The sequence below is a fragment of the Myotis brandtii genome, unplaced genomic scaffold (genome assembly GCF_000412655.1).
Source record: "Myotis brandtii unplaced genomic scaffold, ASM41265v1 scaffold397, whole genome shotgun sequence".
Taxonomy (NCBI): domain Eukaryota; kingdom Metazoa; phylum Chordata; class Mammalia; order Chiroptera; family Vespertilionidae; genus Myotis; species Myotis brandtii.
The window spans coordinates 1,158,950-1,178,639 of record NW_005365229.1 but is presented as its reverse complement, the minus strand read 5'-3'; the positions used below and the strand labels follow the sequence as shown (position 1 = coordinate 1,178,639).

General features: G+C 42.2%; 1 protein-coding gene across 1 annotated transcript in view; it reads left to right on the top strand.

Moving 5' to 3' along the window:
• The window catches only part of RBFOX1 (RNA binding protein, fox-1 homolog (C. elegans) 1), a 2,191,581-nt gene extending 2,172,557 nt beyond the window's left edge, over positions 1–19,024 (top strand). The window contains 2 exon segments of the mRNA XM_005872925.2: positions 16,762–16,837; positions 18,384–19,024. Coding sequence (XP_005872987.1) covers positions 16,762–16,837; positions 18,384–18,506 — 199 coding nt within the window. The 3' untranslated portion in view covers positions 18,507–19,024.
• Positions 19,025–19,690: the final 666 nt, after the last annotated feature.

Genomic DNA, 19,690 nt, shown 5'->3' with positions numbered 1-19,690 from the left:
GCCACAGATAAACATAACAGAAAATGGTGGACACAGGTACCTCCCCTTCTAATTCTACCTGAATTCCTTTGTGTGCACTGCCCCTCACCAGGCTATGATTCAGCAGGGATTTCCTATTTATTGTACTTATGATCACCTGATGGAAAGGTACTTTAGAGGGAGGGGTGGTTTACTCCATGGAATTAATGAGTACTGTAGAAAGGCACTTTTCTGAGATGTTAGGGTAACCTCCATTTCAGACAAGTGTACCTTCATCCATCTACCTTTGTTAGAGTAACCTGGGATGTAATGTGGGATTGTGTGGCTCAAAAAATATGGCTACCATTTATTACAAATATTTTTGTAAGGTTTTGGCATTGCTTCAGAGTTCATCAGGGATTCTTTAAAAGATCACGCTTGGTGCTAACTCTCTGCTCCATGTAGATTTGCTTTGAAAGAAGCCATCTGAGGCCACTGTTTAGAAGACAGTGAGTTATCAAAGGGGGTACTCATTATCCTTTGTTCAGAAATTTGCTCATGAATCATAGAGACAGTGAAAAAGATTTTAAAAACATGAGTTATCTAAAAAGCAAAAAAGGAAGAAAAGAAAGAAGGAAATGGAGAAATGGTGGCATGTTTTTTGTTTTTTGTTTTGTTTTGTTTGTTTTTAAGTATATAGTATTAGAAAGAAGAGTGTTGGGGACAACCATCATATTTTCTAAAATTCTGGAACAATTGACAGGCATACTTTTAAGTTGCATTTTAGAAGTTTACCCTATTCATTCAGTCACCATTTTGCATGTATTTGTATTGGTTGCCTCCCCTGGCTTTTCTCATGTCTAGCAGCCTGGACAGTTCCTTAGAGAAAATGCAGAGATGGGATGCAAGAGGGCAGTGTCTTCGAGGGTTGGGGAGTATGAACTATATAGAACCACCTAGCAATGGGCCCCCTCATAGGTCAATGAATGGCTGTTCCCAAGAGCTTGCCCTGGGGGTAGACCATTTTTTTGTTACAGTGTTTTTTTGGGAGCCTGCTATAAACAGAGGTCCTTCCAAGGGCTTGTTTATTCCACCCAGCAATATCACACCTGTCCTTTGAGACACCCGTGTCCTTCTGCCCCGTGAGTAAGTCCCATGTGAGCAAGTCAAAACCGATATTCACTCCAAACATCTTCATTTTCAGGGACATCAAACTTTGGAATTTTGATGCCAGATATTGATGGGGCTCGAAAAGTTAGTGTTGAAGCAAAAAAGATAGCGAAACTCCAACCACCTTAACTTTAATTTTTTAAAGAGAGGTGATAAATGAACGTAGCTGTGACCTTTGTTATGGGAAAGAGAAACATCAAATACTGTTCTCAGAGCATGTATCCTTTTGTCTAGATGTTGTTGGTGCAGAAATGATTAGAATTGTCAACTGAATGTTAACTTCTAGTGAATTTCAATACGGTAGCTCTATTTTTATCCCAGGGAGTACGTCTTCCAACAGTAAAACTTTCTTAAGATGTTTTAAGAAATGCTCAAGCACGAGATACTTTTTGAAGCATTGAAACATTTGAACAAGACCAATCAAACTAAGACGCCACCAAAACGGATTTATCTTGGTTCTTGATGATCCGTATGCACAGTAAAATCTCACAAATGAGAACTAGAAGGCTCTATACTGCTGCCGCTGAGGCGTTTAAGAGCCTAGCCAATCTCATCGGGGCATTTGTATAATCTGCCTGACACAGATGTTCTTATTTCTGGAGAAATAAACAGCACGTCTGAATTAGAATGCATTACACTGTGGAAACGCCACAGTTGAAAACATCTTAAGAGAGTTTTACCAGCTTTCTAGATTTACTAAATCAAAGTAAAATGGCATTTTCCATTTTTATTTTCTTTTAGTGCACCATTAAAAATAATTTGGCAAGACAGGGCTTATTTGAACTGATGAGCTCTCTTCCCTTCTTCACGTAGCAAGCCTAGTTTGGTGAGGAAATGATTATCCATTACATGACACCCTATAACATTCTCTTCTGAAATGACAACATTTCTTTCTCTTGCCTTTTTCTAAAATAGTTTTTGGATATTATATTCATAATAATAAAGTCTGGAATTTTATGATTTCCCTAGCTCATTGCAATATACTCCTTTTTTTTCTAATTGTCTATATTTTTTAAATGTAAATTCTGCTCAGCATAGAAGTCTGTATAACCTCCGTTTGAATGCCCTGGCCTTGGGAACGTCTCCTGGCATGACATTTTGGTAACACGTAGCATTAATATTCCCGTGCAACAGCTTGTACATGGTCCATATTCTGACATCACCATGACGAGGTCCCCGCATGCCTATTTCATGATCTTTCTAAACTCTCTGAGTCCGAGATTTAGCCACACATTCCTTGCAACATCCATCCAAATGCACACCCTCCCCTCCCCTCATCTGAATACATCGAACCAATTGGCAGACAGCACATGTCCCCCTGAGCGAGCAGTATTGTGAATTTTATCTTCTCTTCCAGAAATCAGTTCGTCTTCGTTGCAGCAGATGAAATTTCTTGTAACACCTCTGCAGGTAACAAACATTGCTACTTCTTGATGCATCCATCCACGTCTCAGTATCCTTTTTTTTTTTCCTTTCCCTTCACATGCTGCAGTTGGTCACTCTAGAAAGTTTAGTTAAAAAAACAAAGTCCGTGTATCTTTGGAGTATAGCAGGAGCCTTTATTCTCTACTGCCTAAAGAGACGTTAGACATTTTGCTAACTTGAATATTTTGTTTTCAGTTTTAATAATATGAGATCCAAAAAAGTAAAACTATGTTGAATGAAGCCACAGTAAGACCTTATGGTATAATCAGTGTTCTTATGTTAAGATCCTGGACAGGGGAGATGAGGGACACAGACGTGTGACTTCTGTATTTTTTGACTTATGATGTCTGGGTTCACACAGATGTATATGTGAATTATTTGAGATCTTTATGGAATGACTGGTATAGAGTATAGGCCCCCCAAGGACTGAATCTATAAAGCTACTGACATTAGGGAATATAATTACCTCTGTCTTATAAGAAGGGGATCTCCATTCCATTAGTTAAAGATCCTCTGGTACCTTTCTTTTAAACCTATTACAAGTAACAGGACTCAGACGAAGCCTTCTGATTTTTGAGATCAGGGCACTGGCAGATGGAAATCGCACTTGCATGACGTGTCCATCACAACAACGCCTGTCTTTTGCTTTGATGTGGTCACAACCGTTAAATTTGAACTTTCATTAGCATGGAATTACTTGATTAAATGTCCAGAGAGGTGATTGCCTTAACTAACAAGAGATTTTTTTTTAATTGTTTAACTCTTTATTTATTATTTCTTGTTTTTAAGCCTAAACTATGACTGCCATGATTGCTAGGAATTGTGCTTTTAGCAAAAGAGTGCATGGTAGAACTCATCCATGTATAGTTAAGTATACCATGACCTTCAAAAGCATACATTAAACTGAGTCTCCCAAATAGGCATTCATCAGCTACCCATCACATTTGATCACTGGAGCCATACACAGAGGCGTATTTGTTTCACTCCCTACTCACAATCTTTGGAGAGAAGAAGCTAAAGGAAGAGAGAGAACTAGGAACATGTCCCTGGCCCTCTCTGCTCTAAAAAGCAAGGGCCTCAGAAAACTCTGCATTGGTTTCACTGATGTGGTTGGTCTCCATGTTTTTAGTGGATTATAGTCTCACCCAGGAAGCTGAATGGGGTATGCATGCTCATATTTTAAAGCGACAGCTTGCTCCATTTCTATGAAGCCCCGTGGATAATGGTCCTCCTCAACCCTTAGCCTCAAATGTCTCTGTTTCGCCCTGTGAGAGGTGGTGACAACCATAACCCTTCACTAATGCCTAATAGCAGAAGATTGATCGTTGCATTGCTGGGGGAGGCAAGGGAATGAGCCTGGGATACAAGAGTCATTTAACATTTTCAAAACCTTAAGGATGAAGCATGCAACCAAAGGGGAAACTGCTTGGGACGGGGAGGAATGCTGGTTTAAAATGTTAATGGACATCTTGTGTGGATACGCTGGTCTTCCAGATTCTGTCTTCCCTGATAAAATGTACACGCACCCCAGTGGGTCTTAGGGTATATTCTGACATCATCGATCAAACGTAAGAGGTAGATGTGAATTGTTGTCTCGTGACTTAACAAACTCTGCTTTGCAAGCAAATGGCTCACACATAATATCCCTAAAAGAGGCTGCAGATGATGAAAGTTTGCCTGAATAGAGCCAGTGTTTTCACCTACCTTATCTAATTTAGGATGGCTGCTCAATAAATTCTTAATGAATTGCTATTGATCAAATTTCAAATTGAGAGAGCTATCCCTGTTGCTTTGATGGCCATATTAATAATATGTTCTATGCTGCTTCATAAGGTTCAATTTGAGCTCTGAATTCTGAATCAAGCATGAAAAAAAGACACCCATATCAATCAAAAGTCAAAGGATCTCCCAACCAGTCCACCCTCCTCATAGAGAAAGAACTGCTCAGTCAATGAAGGTTGTAACTCATGGTTTCAATGAGGTCTCCCCGGGACGTATCTCCCAGATCCTGGAAAAAAACCAGGACACCCACATTCTAAACATCACACCTGTCAGGAGCTCTCACCTCCGTGTAACCAACAACCCTTCTCAGGGCGGGTCTGTTGAATCCTGGTATCCCCTGGATTTTAGTGTTTGACAAATGGCAACTTCCATCTTTTTAAATGAAGAAAGATATTAACAAGAGGCCTAACATCTCAGTTTTGAGGGCTTGATGAACATTATAACTGAAATCTTTATGAAGATGCATTATTCTTACATAGCCACCTAGGAGGACAGAGCTGGCCAAGCAGTGTTGTGTGGGAGTCTGGGTAGAGATGGTGAAAATCATCAAACAGCAGCCACAGTGAGACTGAAGGATTTTTCTTTCAATTCCCAAAGGAAAAGTGACAATTTTTATGTGGGTCACCTGGAGAGGACACCGAAATGTCAAGTCTGCTTTTCTAGCCACATAGAAGAAACATTTATTATTAGCATTTGTGGTTTATGAGATTGTATTGGCAAGGAAATTGATTTTTTTTGACTCAGTGGCTCCAAGTGTCTTATTCGATGTTTTGTTTTGGTTTTGGTTCGGTTGTTCCTGAAAGACATGTGTGGGTGTCCCATCTAGTACCTCCACCTTGAACACCCCAGTAGCTTCTTGAACTGTGACATCAAGATCCTTTGATGAGCCCTGGCCAGTGTGTCTTGGTTGGTTGAACATTGTCCCATGCATCCCAAGGTCATTGGTTCAATTCCCCGTCAGGGCATATACCTGGATTGCAGGCTCCATCCATAGTAGGGGGTGTGCCAGAGGCTGATCCATGTATCTCTCTCATCAATGTTTTTTTTCTCTCTCTCCTTTTCTCTCTCTCTCTAAAATCAATAAAAACATTTTTTAAAATATCATTTGATGAGTTGGATTCTGCAAGAGATGGTCAAAGGGGAAAGATGGATCTCCCTTCTCCTTACAGCCAGTGTCTCCCTACCACTGTGATTCTTTGGAGCTTTTCCGTGACTGGCTAGTGATTGTATTATAGTAGATATAGGTCTTGTACCTGAATGGAGGTTGAGAAGCAAGTTACTTATTTTGACAGAGCAACTGGAAATTCAGTTCAGTGAGTTAGTGTGTATTGAGTCATCACTGCTATCAGCAACTGTTCTCAGCTCTCAGGACATACATGTCATTAAATAAGTTAGGAGAAGCCCTTCCTCCAGAGAGCCTCCATTCTAGTGCAGACCAGACCCCAATCATGTAGATGAATAAGCCTATAATGTACTTGCATGTAAAGTTATAGAATAACTATAATGAATCAAAAAGCAGGAGATGGGGCCCTGGCTGAGTAGCTCAGTTGGTTGTTAGAACATTGTCCTGATATGCCAAGGTTGCGGGTTTGATCCCTTTTCAGGGCACAGAGAAGAATCAACCAACGAATAAATAAGTAAGGAGAACAACAAACCCATCTCTCTGTCTGTCTCTCTCTCTCTCAAAAATCAACCAATAAATAAAAATTTTTAAAAGCACGAGAGAGGATGGAAAGTCCCATGTGATGCAACTTTACACTCACAGATCAGAATAGAGCTCTCTGAGAGCATGTGAGCAGGGGCTAAATTGAGTGAAGGTGTGAACCAGGTAAGTAATTGTGAAAGTGAGAGCACCTCAGGCTGAATAGTGGCAAGTGCAAATGCCCTGGGGTTGAGGCTCCTTGAGGTGGCCAAGAACAGTAAGCTATCCAGTGTGTCCAGGGGAGAATTTTAGAGATAATATCATGAAGGTATCCAGGGATTAAGACACATTAGGACTTGGAGGCTGCAGAAACCATTTAAGATTTTATTTTCAGTGTGCCGGGAAGGCACTGGAGGGCCAGCTGCAACCTGACTTATCTTTTTAATGATGTGTTAGACTGCTTTGTGAAGAATGGATTGCAATATGGCAAGAGCAGCGGAAAGGACCCCAGTTGTGAGTCTCTTGCAGCACCCCAGGGAGGGGTGACAGTGGCCTGTGTTAGGATGATGTCTGTGGAGGAGCTGAGAAATGGTGGTCTCTGGGCTGTATTTTGACAGGTGAACAAACAGGATATACTGGCAAATTAGAAACTTACCAGGTCCACTTTGTGTTAAATGCCATGTCCTCCTTTCGACTCAAATGGTGTATCCATCATTCCCATCGAGGGCTAAGGCTTTTGTCACCATGGAAATCAAGCCCTTCATCTCAGCAGTAACTGTTCCTCACATGGGCTTTGCTGAATTCTCCAGGGTATAGTCGTAACTTGCTATCACTTATTGAGCCAATTCTGGGTGCTAGCAAGTATGATCAATCATCTATATACACTGTGTGTGTGTACAGGCATGCATATATAATTTATTACAGCAGCTCAGTGAGGGAGATGTTACTATCATCCTGTTTTGCAGGTTAAAAAAGAAAAAAAAAGTTGAAAGGTTTGGTAACTTGCCCATAATCACACTGGAGTCTATCAATACCACGCTGCCCCCATGTGTGCCTTTTATCTTGACTTTGGATAACTTGCCCATAATCACACTGGAGTCTATCAATACCAAAGCTCTCTTTCCACCGGACCACACTGCCCCCACGTGTGCCTTTTATCTTGACTTTGGTACATGGACCTTTGCCTCCAGGTGGAATGCTCTTGCTTTCTTCAGCTGTGCTATCTTGCTCCTAGAAAACTCGTATTTGTGAGTTCAAGGGCATAGTTGTGGAAATTTGGAGACTACCCAAGGGAACCGAGAGGTTCTCTAAACAATTGTTTCCCTGGGTGTTTCTTTGACATGATCCATCCCCTTCAGGCAGCAGGTATATATTGAGTTTCTCAGACGTGCTGGGCACTGATCTAGGTACGAGGATAAGGTGAGGAAGGGAGCAACTCTCTTGTCTGGGGTCACTGTATGTATCAGGAAGACAGAGGGTTAAACAAGCAAAGTGTGGTCCAGGTCAGTTCTCCAAAAGTCTTTCCTGTGCTGAAAAGCAGTGGCTAAAAATCACCTAACAGGATAAGTCATTCCCTGAAAACTACTGGACACTTGGAGCTAGTTGTTTTGCCTGAAGAGTTCAGGCTCCCAGCTGCCCCCTCCTGAGGGAGTGTGTGTGCTCTGGTGTGTATTTGGGGTGCAGTTGGAGGCCAGGTCTTGGTCCATCAGCAAGTCTTACCCTCTCCACCACACCAGGTACCATCTTAGTGGCATGTGAAGCCAGTTTGGGGACACACTCCCAGTCCTTGAGTACTGGTCACGTCTGTGAAAGCTTCTGAAACCCTCCCCTGTGGGACAGGTTGATATACACTCCATTAAGTAACTATTAGAAGCGATGTTTGGCAAGTTTATAGGCACAAGGGGGGTGTTGTCACCCCTGTCCATTCTTCTATCTCCCCCGACCTGTACCCATGTGCACACACAGACACACACACACACGTGCATGCACATAGCACATGCATCCATGCAGCTACACTAAGACTTCAGATAATATCTAGAAGAAATGTCCAAATTGGTCATTCCTCTAATTGTGACCCTTCAGCAAATTCTATCTCATTATCTTCCCTTCATTTTGGTGATTTGATTATTCAGCGAGGTCGTCATGCCGTGAATTGATTTGGAATTAATTGGCCTGTTTCCAATAAGATGTGATGTGTATTATTATAGGCGAAGCACGGAGTGCTCAGGGGGCATATATCAAAGGGACGAAGTACACATAATCAGCATTTATTGACAGTTTTCTATATACCAGGCATGTTCAATCTTGATACATGCAATAACAATATCCTACAAATAAAATGTCTCTATGAGAATTAAAGATATCTAGATAGCTCTGAATTAGGCTGAGTATGGGATTTCTATATCAGTACAGATTTAAAAAAAGAGAGAGAGAAGTTGGTATCAAATGTTAGAGCCATGGATATCCCCTGCAGAGCTTGTTACCAATACAGAGTCTATGTCCTCCCCTCTCTGCCTCAGAGATTCTGATTCACAGACCTGGAGAGGGAGCCTGGAAATCTACATTCTTACAAGTTCTTCCAGGCAATTCCATAGAGGCAGCCTCAGATCACACCTTAGGAAACACTGAGTGGGTCACTCAGGAATCCTTCTATTTCAATGGCAAGGAGAACACCCAACAGGTTTATCTAGAGCCATGCTTGGCAATATAGCGGCCAATCTCCATGTGTGGCTATTGAGCCCTTAACATGTGGCTGGTCCAAATTGAGATGAGCTATAAATGTAAAATACATACTAGATTTCCAAACCTTACTACAGAAAAACTATGTAAAATATTTTAATCATAATCTTTTTGTCAATTACAGATTGAAATGGTAATATCTTTAATATAGCAGGTTAAATAAAATTATGAACATGAACTTCACCTGGTTTTACTTTTTTAATGCAGCTACTATAAAACTTAAAATGTCATATGTGGCTTGCATTTGTGTTTCTCTTTATATTTTTATTAAACAGTACCATTCTAGAGCCACATTTTCATTCATTTTGTTCAAATGAGTATCAAAAGTGTTGGCATGCCTCAAGAACTGGTCTCTTAGCGGTGAAGGATACTCACTCAGAATTAAAATGTTTTGACAGATAATCTGGACATTGTTAGTGTTTCTTGACTTTACGTTTTAATTTTGCCTCCAAGTAACCTGCCTCCTTCTCACATTACTTTTTAACCTCTCAGAATCTGTGATCCACTTACAAGGGGCCGGGAGATGCCATGACTCAGGGCTTCAGATGGACAACTCAATTCAGGGATAGTTCTGACTCCTGTGCCCCATGAGCTCTGCTGCAGGGACCCCACACAGAATAGAGAGCAGACAAGGGTTGCAATCCTCCCAGTCTTAATAGCATCGATAACTGACATTTGTTTGGTTCTGACTAACACTATCTCAGATTCACTCAGCAATTTACAGCCAGTATGCACTATTACTGTCTCTATTCATGGATGGAGAAGCTGGCTCAGAGAGGAGATAAACTTTCTGAGATGACTCAGCAGACACATAGCTGAAGCAGGATTTGATTCTAAAAATTCTGACCTTGTGGAATTCTTAGCTTCAGCTTGGCTTCTCTGCAGAGCTATTGGCAACTATATAAAGAATACAAACACAGAACTGCCTTTGGGGTTCCCCCTGTGAATTAAACCATAGTTGGGGTGCCATGCTGTTTTCAAAGCATGATGGGAAATTCTTCGTGATTTTGGTAGAGCCGTAGTCAGGACACAAAAGGAGGGTGCCTTGGCCTTGACATTAGAGAGAGTGTGGCTCTGTGTCTTTTATTGTAGTGGAGGAACTGTGGAACCAAAAGCAGGACTGATTGTGTCTTCTTTTCACTAATATGTTTTTATTGATTTCAGAGAGGAAGGGAGAGTGAGAGATAGAGACATCAATGATGAGAGAGAATCATTGATCGGCTGCCTCCTGCACGCCCCACACTGGGGATCAAGCCTGCAACCTGGGCATGTGCCCTGACTGGGAATGGAACCATGACCTCCTGGTTCATAAGTCAATGTTTGACCACTGAGCCATGCTGGCTGGGCTTATTGTGTCTTCTTGACTCCTGGACAGTGGTTGCTGCTGTGCTGCGCTGAGTCCAGAACCAAGGTTCCTACCTCAAACCTGCTTTGTTGGGATTCCAAATAGGAAGAGCTTTTGAATTGCACTAGAGGACATAGAAAGGATGATGCCATCTGACTTCCCATAGGTGGTAGGATCTGGTTCCCATAGATGCTACGTGCACAGTTCACATGTGTTACCAGCATCTATGTGCAACAACAGAGCCCGTGGCTTCCCTTTGGGAAGCTAAAGAACCCAGAAAATGTTTTCCTTCCTTCTTCTGAGGACAAAAATCAGGAGGCTGAACACTGTCCTGAGTGACCTGTGCAGATGATTGTTGCAAATCCAAGCTAAGGAAGTGACCAGCGATAAAATTCAGAAATATCAGTCATGTTGAGGTAACTCCATGTTATTCATCTCAGAGAATTTCTCCCGTTTCTACTGGCATCTTTCTTGGAGGTTTAGCTGCATGTGGAGCTGTTTTCTTGGTTTTGAAATATGGGGCTGGTCCACTTCCTCTATCTTGTATATCTTGTCTAAGTCAGTGCCTAGGAGAAGGCCACAGCAATCACAGAGAAATATTTTCTTAGTTGAATAGATTCACTAAGCAGTGGTCCTCAAACTACGGCCCGCGGGCCACATGCAAATACAAATATTGTTTGTTCCCGTTTTGTTTTTTTTTTACTTCAAAATAAGATGTGTGCAGTGTGCATAGGAATTTGTTCATAGTTTTTTTTTTTTTAAACTATAGTCTGGCCCTCAAATGGTCTGAGGGAAAGGGAACTGGCCCCCTGTTTAAAAAGTTTGAGGACCCCTGCACTAAGGCATAGTGAACAACTGAGGTCTGAGACATGTGCAAACCAGTGGGAACATGCCCTAGCTAAACCATCACTCTTCAAGTAGCAGGCTGTCAGAACCACGGGGCTATGGTGTAGTAAATACCCCATTTGTACTGTGTGGTTAGTATGTGCCTTGCATGGATTAATTTTCCCCAGTTCCTTATGGGCTATATCTTAGATACAATTAGGAGGGCAATATAGCCCTTAATGGCATTGCCATGCAGGCTCCTCCTAGGGAAGTTTCCTATTTTGAATGCCTACTCTGCAGTGCCTGTCTGTGTAGTGAGGACACAGCATAGTCTCCGTGCCTTCCTGCTTAGGCGGGCTGTCTAGGAGATCTGTGCCACATGGTGACATAGATCACAGGGGGAGAAGATATTTGATTCATCTTTCTGCTCCACCGGAATTCTCCCCACTATCTCTGGGACAGGAGGCATGGGGGGGGGGGATGATGCTAAAGTAAGAATAAGTAGTCCCAGGAGCATAAAGACTCTTAATTGAAATATATGGAGTGAAGTTAATTAAAGTGTTCTTACTATATCTCCCTATAAGAAAATCACCTGACTGTTAAAACCCTGGTGTGGTGTACCTACATGACCCTATTGTGTTTTATGAGCATCCAGCTTGTTTCAACTAGATTTAGAAGATGTTGTTAACAAGTAATATATGTATGTCTCAGCAGAGCTCACCAAGTACTTTACAAACATGGGTTCATATTTCCCATTCAACAGGTGGCATGCTTATTTATTGAACCTGAAGTTCGAATACAGCAATTTAAACTACGTCTGCAACTCACAAATTAGCTAGATCTCAACTCCAAAAGCATCTGTACGTTGACTGCTAGAGCTACACATGATCATATTAGAAGAGGATCCTTCAGTTCCTTTTACAGAGATTGGCTTGTGAAAACCTATATAAAAGCACTTGTATCATAATCTGCAGACTGCTTTAAAACGTGTCTGGTTTCTTCCCATGCACTTCATCTGTGAATTAGGCAGGGCTCAGATAAAATGATACCATTTTATTGGTATCGTTGGTATCAGTGCCCAAGTCATTGAGCAAGGACACTGCAAAGGCAGAACTTGAACCTGGATCTTCTTGCCCCAAGGCCTCTGCCCTTCCCAGGGCCCGGTGTGGACTGCCTCCTTTTAAGTTGTTGCTGAGGTCATTATTAGACAAGGGCTCATGATGGCGGCAAGCTGTTACCTTTCATTCCTTTGTTTATTTGGTTTTTCCCTAAAGGATTTTGGTGAGCCTTATGACAACTTGGGCAGTGATTTATAAACCTTCGGGGGTGACGGGAAATTACACACTGTATTTCCAAAGTCCCCAGAAAGTTTTCTTTGGGTGTCTTTAAGGGGTTTGAATGTTTCTGAGAGCAGCTGACCTAAAGACTTCGGAAAGCTTTGCCACTAACAGAATCATAATGATGGGTACAGTTCCCTCCTCTCCACTCCTCCCTCTTGCTGCCTCCACTCACTTGGTGGCAGTGGCGTGGCCCTGGTTCCTCTGCACTGTGGCATAGTGCTATGCTAGACTCTGCCCCAGACTCCATGGGGCTGACAGTGCAGGAGGGGGGACAGGTGAATAACCAGGGAGAGAAGTAAGTAAACAAAATTACTAGAGATTTGCTACTTGGCATGAGGGGGTGAGGAGAGGGTGGGAAAGTGTGATTCAGAAAGAGGGGTCAGGAAAGGGAGCATCTCTCTAGGGAAGTGACATTTGACCTGAGACATAAAGAAGAAAAGGCAGCAATTCTGGTGGAGAATGAGTGAGTGCCCAAGCCCTAAGGAAAGAATGAATTTGCAAGTGTCCAAGGAGTATTGAAGAAGCCAGTGTGCCTGGAACACAGTAAACAAGGGCTAGAGGGGTGCATGAGAGGATTGAGGGAGGGACAGGGACGAGTCAGGAAAGTTTGGATTGTATTCTAGAATCAGGGGAGGGTTTTAAGCAAAGAAGTGATATAAGTAGATTTATCTCAATTAGATAAGTGGATAGATAGATGAACAGATAGATATGATAGATAGATAGGTAGATAGATAGATAGATAGATAGATAGATAGATAGATAGATAGATAGATGATAGATAGATTTGATAGATACAGATATAATAGTAAATGTCTGGTGGTTTGGAGAAGCAGAAGTGGAGCCAAAGAGACAAGATTTAAGGCTATTGTTGATTTGGTTCTGGTGAAATACGTGATGTTAGGATGGTGACAGTGTGAATGGAATGACGTGGATACATTTAAGATTTCATCTGTAATTTCTGAGGGCTGGGCTGCGGGGAAACAGAGCGTCATGACCTGATGCACTGTGGTCCACCTTGGCCAAGGCCAGGTGGGGCGGAGGTGACCATGTGCGGAGATCACTCATAGCACGGCAGTCCAGACACATTTTCCCATCACTCCATCGGGGTCCCTGGGACTTGCCATTCTTCCTTCAGGCTGTGCTTAGCCAGCTCTGAGGGCGCAGGGTTGCTGACGTGCCTGGCATAGCTGTTGTGAGCGTAGAGCTGGAGTCCACATCTTCCCTAATAACCTTGTGTCTAAATTGTAGTGTCACACAAGGGCGTGTTCAGAAATTAGCATTTGAAAAGAAGCCTCCTTGCTTTCAGTTTGAGCTGACATGGTCCCTTTTCCTCTGTGGAAATGAAATTTATTAATCATAATAAAACCATCAGAATCTGAAGGTAGAGGTCACCCTGAGGAGAAAAGGCGCCTGCTCATTTACCAGGAATAGTTCAGCGCTGCTGTATTTTTCTTCTGCCCAGGCAGAGAACATTGCCAAATTGTTACCTTGGGCTTTCCACTGAGGCTCTGCCCAGTGTTATAAACAAATAAGAATGTACAATTAAAGTACGTGGGAAAAAAGGGTGGGAGCTACGTTTTCATGCAGTGCATTCAGGCCACCAACATGTCGTCTACCAAAAAGAGGAAATCTTTGCCACAGTAAACTCATTCCCCAAATTAAAAGAAAAAACAGTAATTCCTCTGAATTTACATCTTCATACCCGTTTTGAAGGAACATCATGCTGTGACATTACACAGTCCATTTCCAAGGGTTTTCAGTTTGCTTTTGTTGTATATGTCCTGTTCATACCACCAGCTTTGCAGAGTGAAAGTGCATTAAAAATAATTCTATGATCACTTTTTTTAACCCTCTGGACTAATGACAACTTTACTTTCTCATGAAATAAAAATTAATGACGAAGTTGTATCTCGTGTTCTTTTACACCTATGAATATTTACTTCTAATTGCATGGGTCGAGGCCCAGCTTTCATGAGTGATCTCCCTGAATGAGTGACTTCTTCAAAAATGTCATCATTCCTCTTGTTTTAACATGCCCTCTGTCTTGGACTCCCATCTGTTTTTCCTCCCAGAGAGATGGGGGTCTTGGAAGGCCTTTTGTGATGAGCCAGAGGGCTGGCCGGTGTCTCAGGGAATGAAGTGCAAGGGGGAGGGTGGACTGTCTGTTTCACTGAGAAACATCCATTCTCATACTGCTTGTGAGGATCGGGAGAACACAGTATGTTGAAGCAGAAAGCCTCATCTGGATTGTTGGAGCTTGGTACCCCTTGAACAGGCAAGGAGGGCTTGGGAAGAAGACACATCCAATGTGAACTGGCCAAATCATTTTTCCCACCCGGAGTCTAAACTAGAGCCCGTGAGTTAGAAGGAACTTCACCCAACTTCTTCCGAACTTTCAGGGTTCCATGGTGTAAGCAATCATTCCAGGCCCATCCAGTACATTCTTTTTTGTTTTTGTTTTTCTTAATCTTTATTGTTGAAAGGATTAAGGCCTCCACCACCCTATTATCTGTGTCCATGGATTATGCATATATGCATTCAGGTTCTTTGGTTAATCTCTTCCCACCCACCCACCTCCCCCACCTTCCCTCTGAGATTCCACAGTCTGTTCCTTGCTTCTATGTCTCTGGATCTATTTTGTTCATCGGTTTATTTTGTTCATTAGATTCCACATATGAGTGAGATCATGTGATACTTGTCTTTCTCTGACTGGCTTATATGCTCTATCTAGTACATTTTTTTAATATATTGATGTCAGAGAGAAAGGGAGGGGGAAAGACAGAGACATCAATGAGGAGAGAGAATCATTGATTGGCTGCCTCCTGCATGCCCCCCTCGTGGGGATTGAGCCAGCAACTGGGGCATGTGCCCTGACTGGGAATTGAACCATGAGCTCCTGGTTCATAGATCGACACTCAACCGCTGAGCCACACTAGCCAGGCCCATCCAGTACATCCTTATTCACCAACTATGAGCAAGAAGATTGGAAGCAAAATGGTGAAAAGATAGGGAAGGAGAAGAATAAAGCATGTGGAAATTAGACTCCAAGAGATGGGAGGTGGCTTAAGGTTGACAGTAGTTGATAGAACAGACAAACCATTTCTTCCGGCCTTGTTCCTTCATTCTTTAAAGAAAAGTCCAAGAGCCAAAAGCTGTGGGTAATCCACATATATCCCATTTAGTGACTGGTACCTCCGCTCCCCAGCTGCTAACAGTGCTCAGGTGCTCCTTTCTTCAGAGAATTACCTTCTGCCCACGAAAGTCACTTCAACTCAGTTCTTCTCCACCCCCCAGGGAAACCTGCAGCTAATGCTTAACTTACACGAGTGTTCAAAAAACCAACCCCTTTGCCTCCAGCTGGGATTCATTCTGGGGCCCAACTCACAGGGTCAGGTCAAAGTTAGTCTCTAGCTTAGGCCATTTCTCCTCTTTCCCTTGCTATTGAACTGCCTGCCTCTCTCTCTCCTTCTTCTTTACATGCACAAGAATCTCTATTTCAGGTTCTTCTGGGGAACCTAACTTAAGATTGCATCTCAGCTTTGATCATTATTGAAGGAGCAATGTTCAAACTACCTTCAAGGAGGTATCCGGCAGGCCATTAAGTAAGGGTGCATGCCACCATGGAAAGATCCTTCCAGTGGCTCTGAGAAATGTAAAGGTCAGCTCTGACTGTCTAGCTCTGTGATCTTGAGCAAGTGACTTCACCTCTCTGAACCCTAATGTCTGATCTGTGGCATCATTCAGTCCCAGACACTTAATAGACACTGTATGCATCAGGCTTCCTTCCCTTCTTCATTTTTTATTCTGAGGCCTGTGCTGGAAGTCATGGCAGAGGAGGGAGGAGGATGGGAAAGAGAGACAGAAAAACTCGAAGATAAGGAACTGTCATCAAGAAATACTGTTTGAAATGTGTCCCTTCCCAGAACCTGGCCCTAGATTGATGAGTTAGAGGTTCTGGAGTGATAGGATTGAAATCAAATCAGCTATAACTCTTGAGTGGGGTGGGGTGGGGTGGGGTGGCGTCCCAGAAACCCTTCAAGGATGCTTCTATTTGAGTGTCTTTGCTCTTAACAAAGATGTTGGACCCTAGCTGCAAAGACTGGGTCACTTTGCCCATTTTGATTCACCCTTTCTCCTTTGATTGGTGACAGCTAAATTAGGAGAAAAGGACCATCTCTCTTGAGTATTAACATGTCCTCTGGGGGTACTGGGTGTACTGGGCTTCTTAAAACCATTCTTTCACGTTGTTTTGTGTTGTTTGTTTGTTTGTTTGTTTGCCTACCTCGGTCTCCAGGGTAGCCGCATGAGCAGTTAGAAATGGTCCTATGAGAGACCAGCCATGTTAAATGGACAAAAGAATGTGCTATGCACAGATGGACTTTTTAAATGTTATGTGGCAGATAGGAATATGTTCCTTAGGTATGAAGATGAATAGGGCCCCTCCACACTGTCTTGGTATTTTGCATTTTATGGTTGCTATTATTACTTTGTAACTGCATATTATGGATTAATCTTCACCTCTATTTCCCTTTCAGTTACGGACGAGTTTATGCTGCCGACCCCTACCACCACACACTTGCTCCAGCCCCCACCTACGGCGTTGGTGCCATGGTGAGTACCAATTCCTCCTCTTCCTCACTTCTTCCCGCTCCCTTCCCTTCCCCAGCTGGGACCTTTGTACGGGTTGACGGTTGACGTCCTCTCACTCTCCCCTTAATTGAATTTGTCTCTTGTGCTAATCTAACAGCAGCTAAAATGCCACATTAATCCTCCCAGTAAACTTGATAAATGTCTTAATTTCTTGGCAATGTAGTGCATGTAAGTTATTATATTTCTAATTTTGCAAGTCTCACCTAGCAGAGCACTTACCTTAATGGAATAATTAGTCATTTTGATAATTAAATCCATCACTAACAGAATGCAGTGTCAATGCAGAACTTTTTTTTTCTTTTTTTTTTCCCTCCCTTGCTGCTCATTCACATAGCCCCAAGGTTCCAGCCCCAGCACAGACTTCAGAGGAGCTAAGCTGCACACTTCCAGGCCTCTGCTGTCAGGCAGCTGAGAATCTGACTGCCTCTCCTCCCCTATTACAATTCATGTTTAAAGTCATAGTCGCCCAGGAAAGAAAATAGAGAGGGGCACACTTTGTGTGTGTGCCTAGTACATAAGGAATTAGAAGGAATCAGCTGGGTTTGGGGGTTGTCTTTTGGTTTTTTGGGGGTTGGGTTTTTGTTTGGGGGGTGGGGGGAGGGCAAACAGGGGAGGTGAGGGTGGGTGAATTTGCCTGTACTTGTTCAAACTTCTATGCACTAAAACTCTTGAGTACAGTAAGACGTGCCCATCACGTGAGAGCGTATGCAATCATTACAAAGCTTTTGGCATGCAGCTTTCTGCTTGGGATCAAGAATCTCAGTCCTTTATCCTAAAACTCAATCCCCATAGGCATTCATTTGAATCGCCAATACCTTTAGAAAAAGGAAATAAATTAAGTGCCACCTCGTAGCCGTCTAAAGCCATGGCCAGACAATTTGCTGGAGCGTGGTGGTAGAAATTCAACCACGATCTGGGGACCATGTTCTTTTGCACAAGCTCAGTTATATCAAGCAATCCATCCGTATGACTCCCCTCTTAAGCGCAAATTCCCATACAGCTCGTTGAGCCACGTCAAATAAGGAGTTGATTTTAATTTCCATCCTGATTTTGCCTTCAACCACTCTGCTTCAACACCTAGTCCACTTGAGTTATGTGTTGGAAAAGAGAGTGGAATTACGACATTCAATCAGTCGTCTGCATTCAACCTCTTGAGTGTAGATTGAGCTTTTCCCGATGGATCATAGTGTTAATGAATCAAATGAGCAAACAGAATGAGACACTGCACATCCTTCAGTGGTCCAGTGTATATCCGAGTCCTTTCAACTACCAGGACTGGCCGACAGAATTGGGTTTCAGAGGGGCTCTCTGTCTGTGGAGCTCTTGTGGGGGTTAGGATTGGCCCTATCTTCAGTTCTCCAAGAATGACCTGGGGTTGGGTAGGGGTGCCTTCATTTTGGTTGAGTTTGAGTGTCTATTTTTCACATGAGTAGTCTTTTTTTTTGATGATCCACGTGTTGCAAAAGGAAAATGTAAAAAACACACCCCTCAAATTGCTTTGTTTCAGAATGCTTTTGCACCCTTGACTGATGCCAAGACTAGGAGCCATGCTGATGATGTGGGTCTCGTTCTTTCTTCATTGCAGGCTAGTATATACCGAGGGGGATACAACCGTTTTGCTCCATACTAAATGACAAAACCATAAAAACCTTCCAATGTGGGGAGAAAGGAAGCTTTCCGAGGCCTGGGTATTGCAATACATGCAGTAGTGCATCATTTTAGCAACTCTAAAAACTAAAAAGAGGAAAAAAAATTACATTTTTTATCTTATACCTCAGATATTTTGTTCTGTGTATTTTACTATTGTGGGTCTTTAATTTCTGAAGGTTCCGTAGTTTGGTTGCTGGCTGTAGGAGTTTTGTTTTTTGTTTTCTTTTTTTTTTTTGTGGTTGACCTAGAGAGATGCTAGCTATGAATAAAAACTGGTTTAGGGCCATATCCAGAGTGCTTTATCATGTAAATGAATTATATATGCTGAATAGTAAGCTACTGGGGTTATCAGCTGTTCGGGAAGAGTGTAAGTGACTACAGTAGTCATTTTTTCTGCATCTGCATTATTTTATTTTATGAAAGGGGAAAGGTGGGAGGGACTTAGGGGATTGGGACTGGGGTTCGACTGAAAGAAAATAAAAATAGTAACTAATGAATCTAAACGACCCACTGCACCAACGATCATATAGCAACGGTTCTGAGTTACTCATTGTCCGTTCAGGCCAAAGGTTATGCTGTTAAGGGGATGCTTCTAGCAGCCCTTGTGCATCCAAGTTGAATGAAGCTGTGCAAACCCACCCTTTAACCTTTCCCCCCGGGCAGTATTCAGCTTCTTAACCAGCCGCTAGTTATTTAGGCAAAAACTGCTAGTTAGGCCATCAACAAGCATTCTTTTTATATTTCTTCCAGTATAATAAATTATTGATATCATTGCTGACTTTTATATTATGGGAGGGAAAAAAAATAACATTAATAAAAAGGTGATAAAAAGCACTGTTTCTATTTTTTTCTTTTTTTCCAAAAAAAGAAAGTAATAAAAACTTAAATTCTTTGTACCAGTTAAAAAATGTATAAAATTTACATCTGTGCAGTGGAGTTGTTAAGTTCTAGAAACAGTCTATGAAGCTTTAGTTTTAGCCTAGTAGAACAACTGTTAGAGACAGACGTATAATTTTTATGGAATTACATGATAATCATATTCGGATTTCTAGAAGCATTTTACAAGTATTGCAATCATTGAGTAGAGATAATCATGGTATTTTCGTCAGCTTGGTACTTTTTGAAACATGACTGTGTTATGTGAGCAAGCTGCAATTTTTCAGT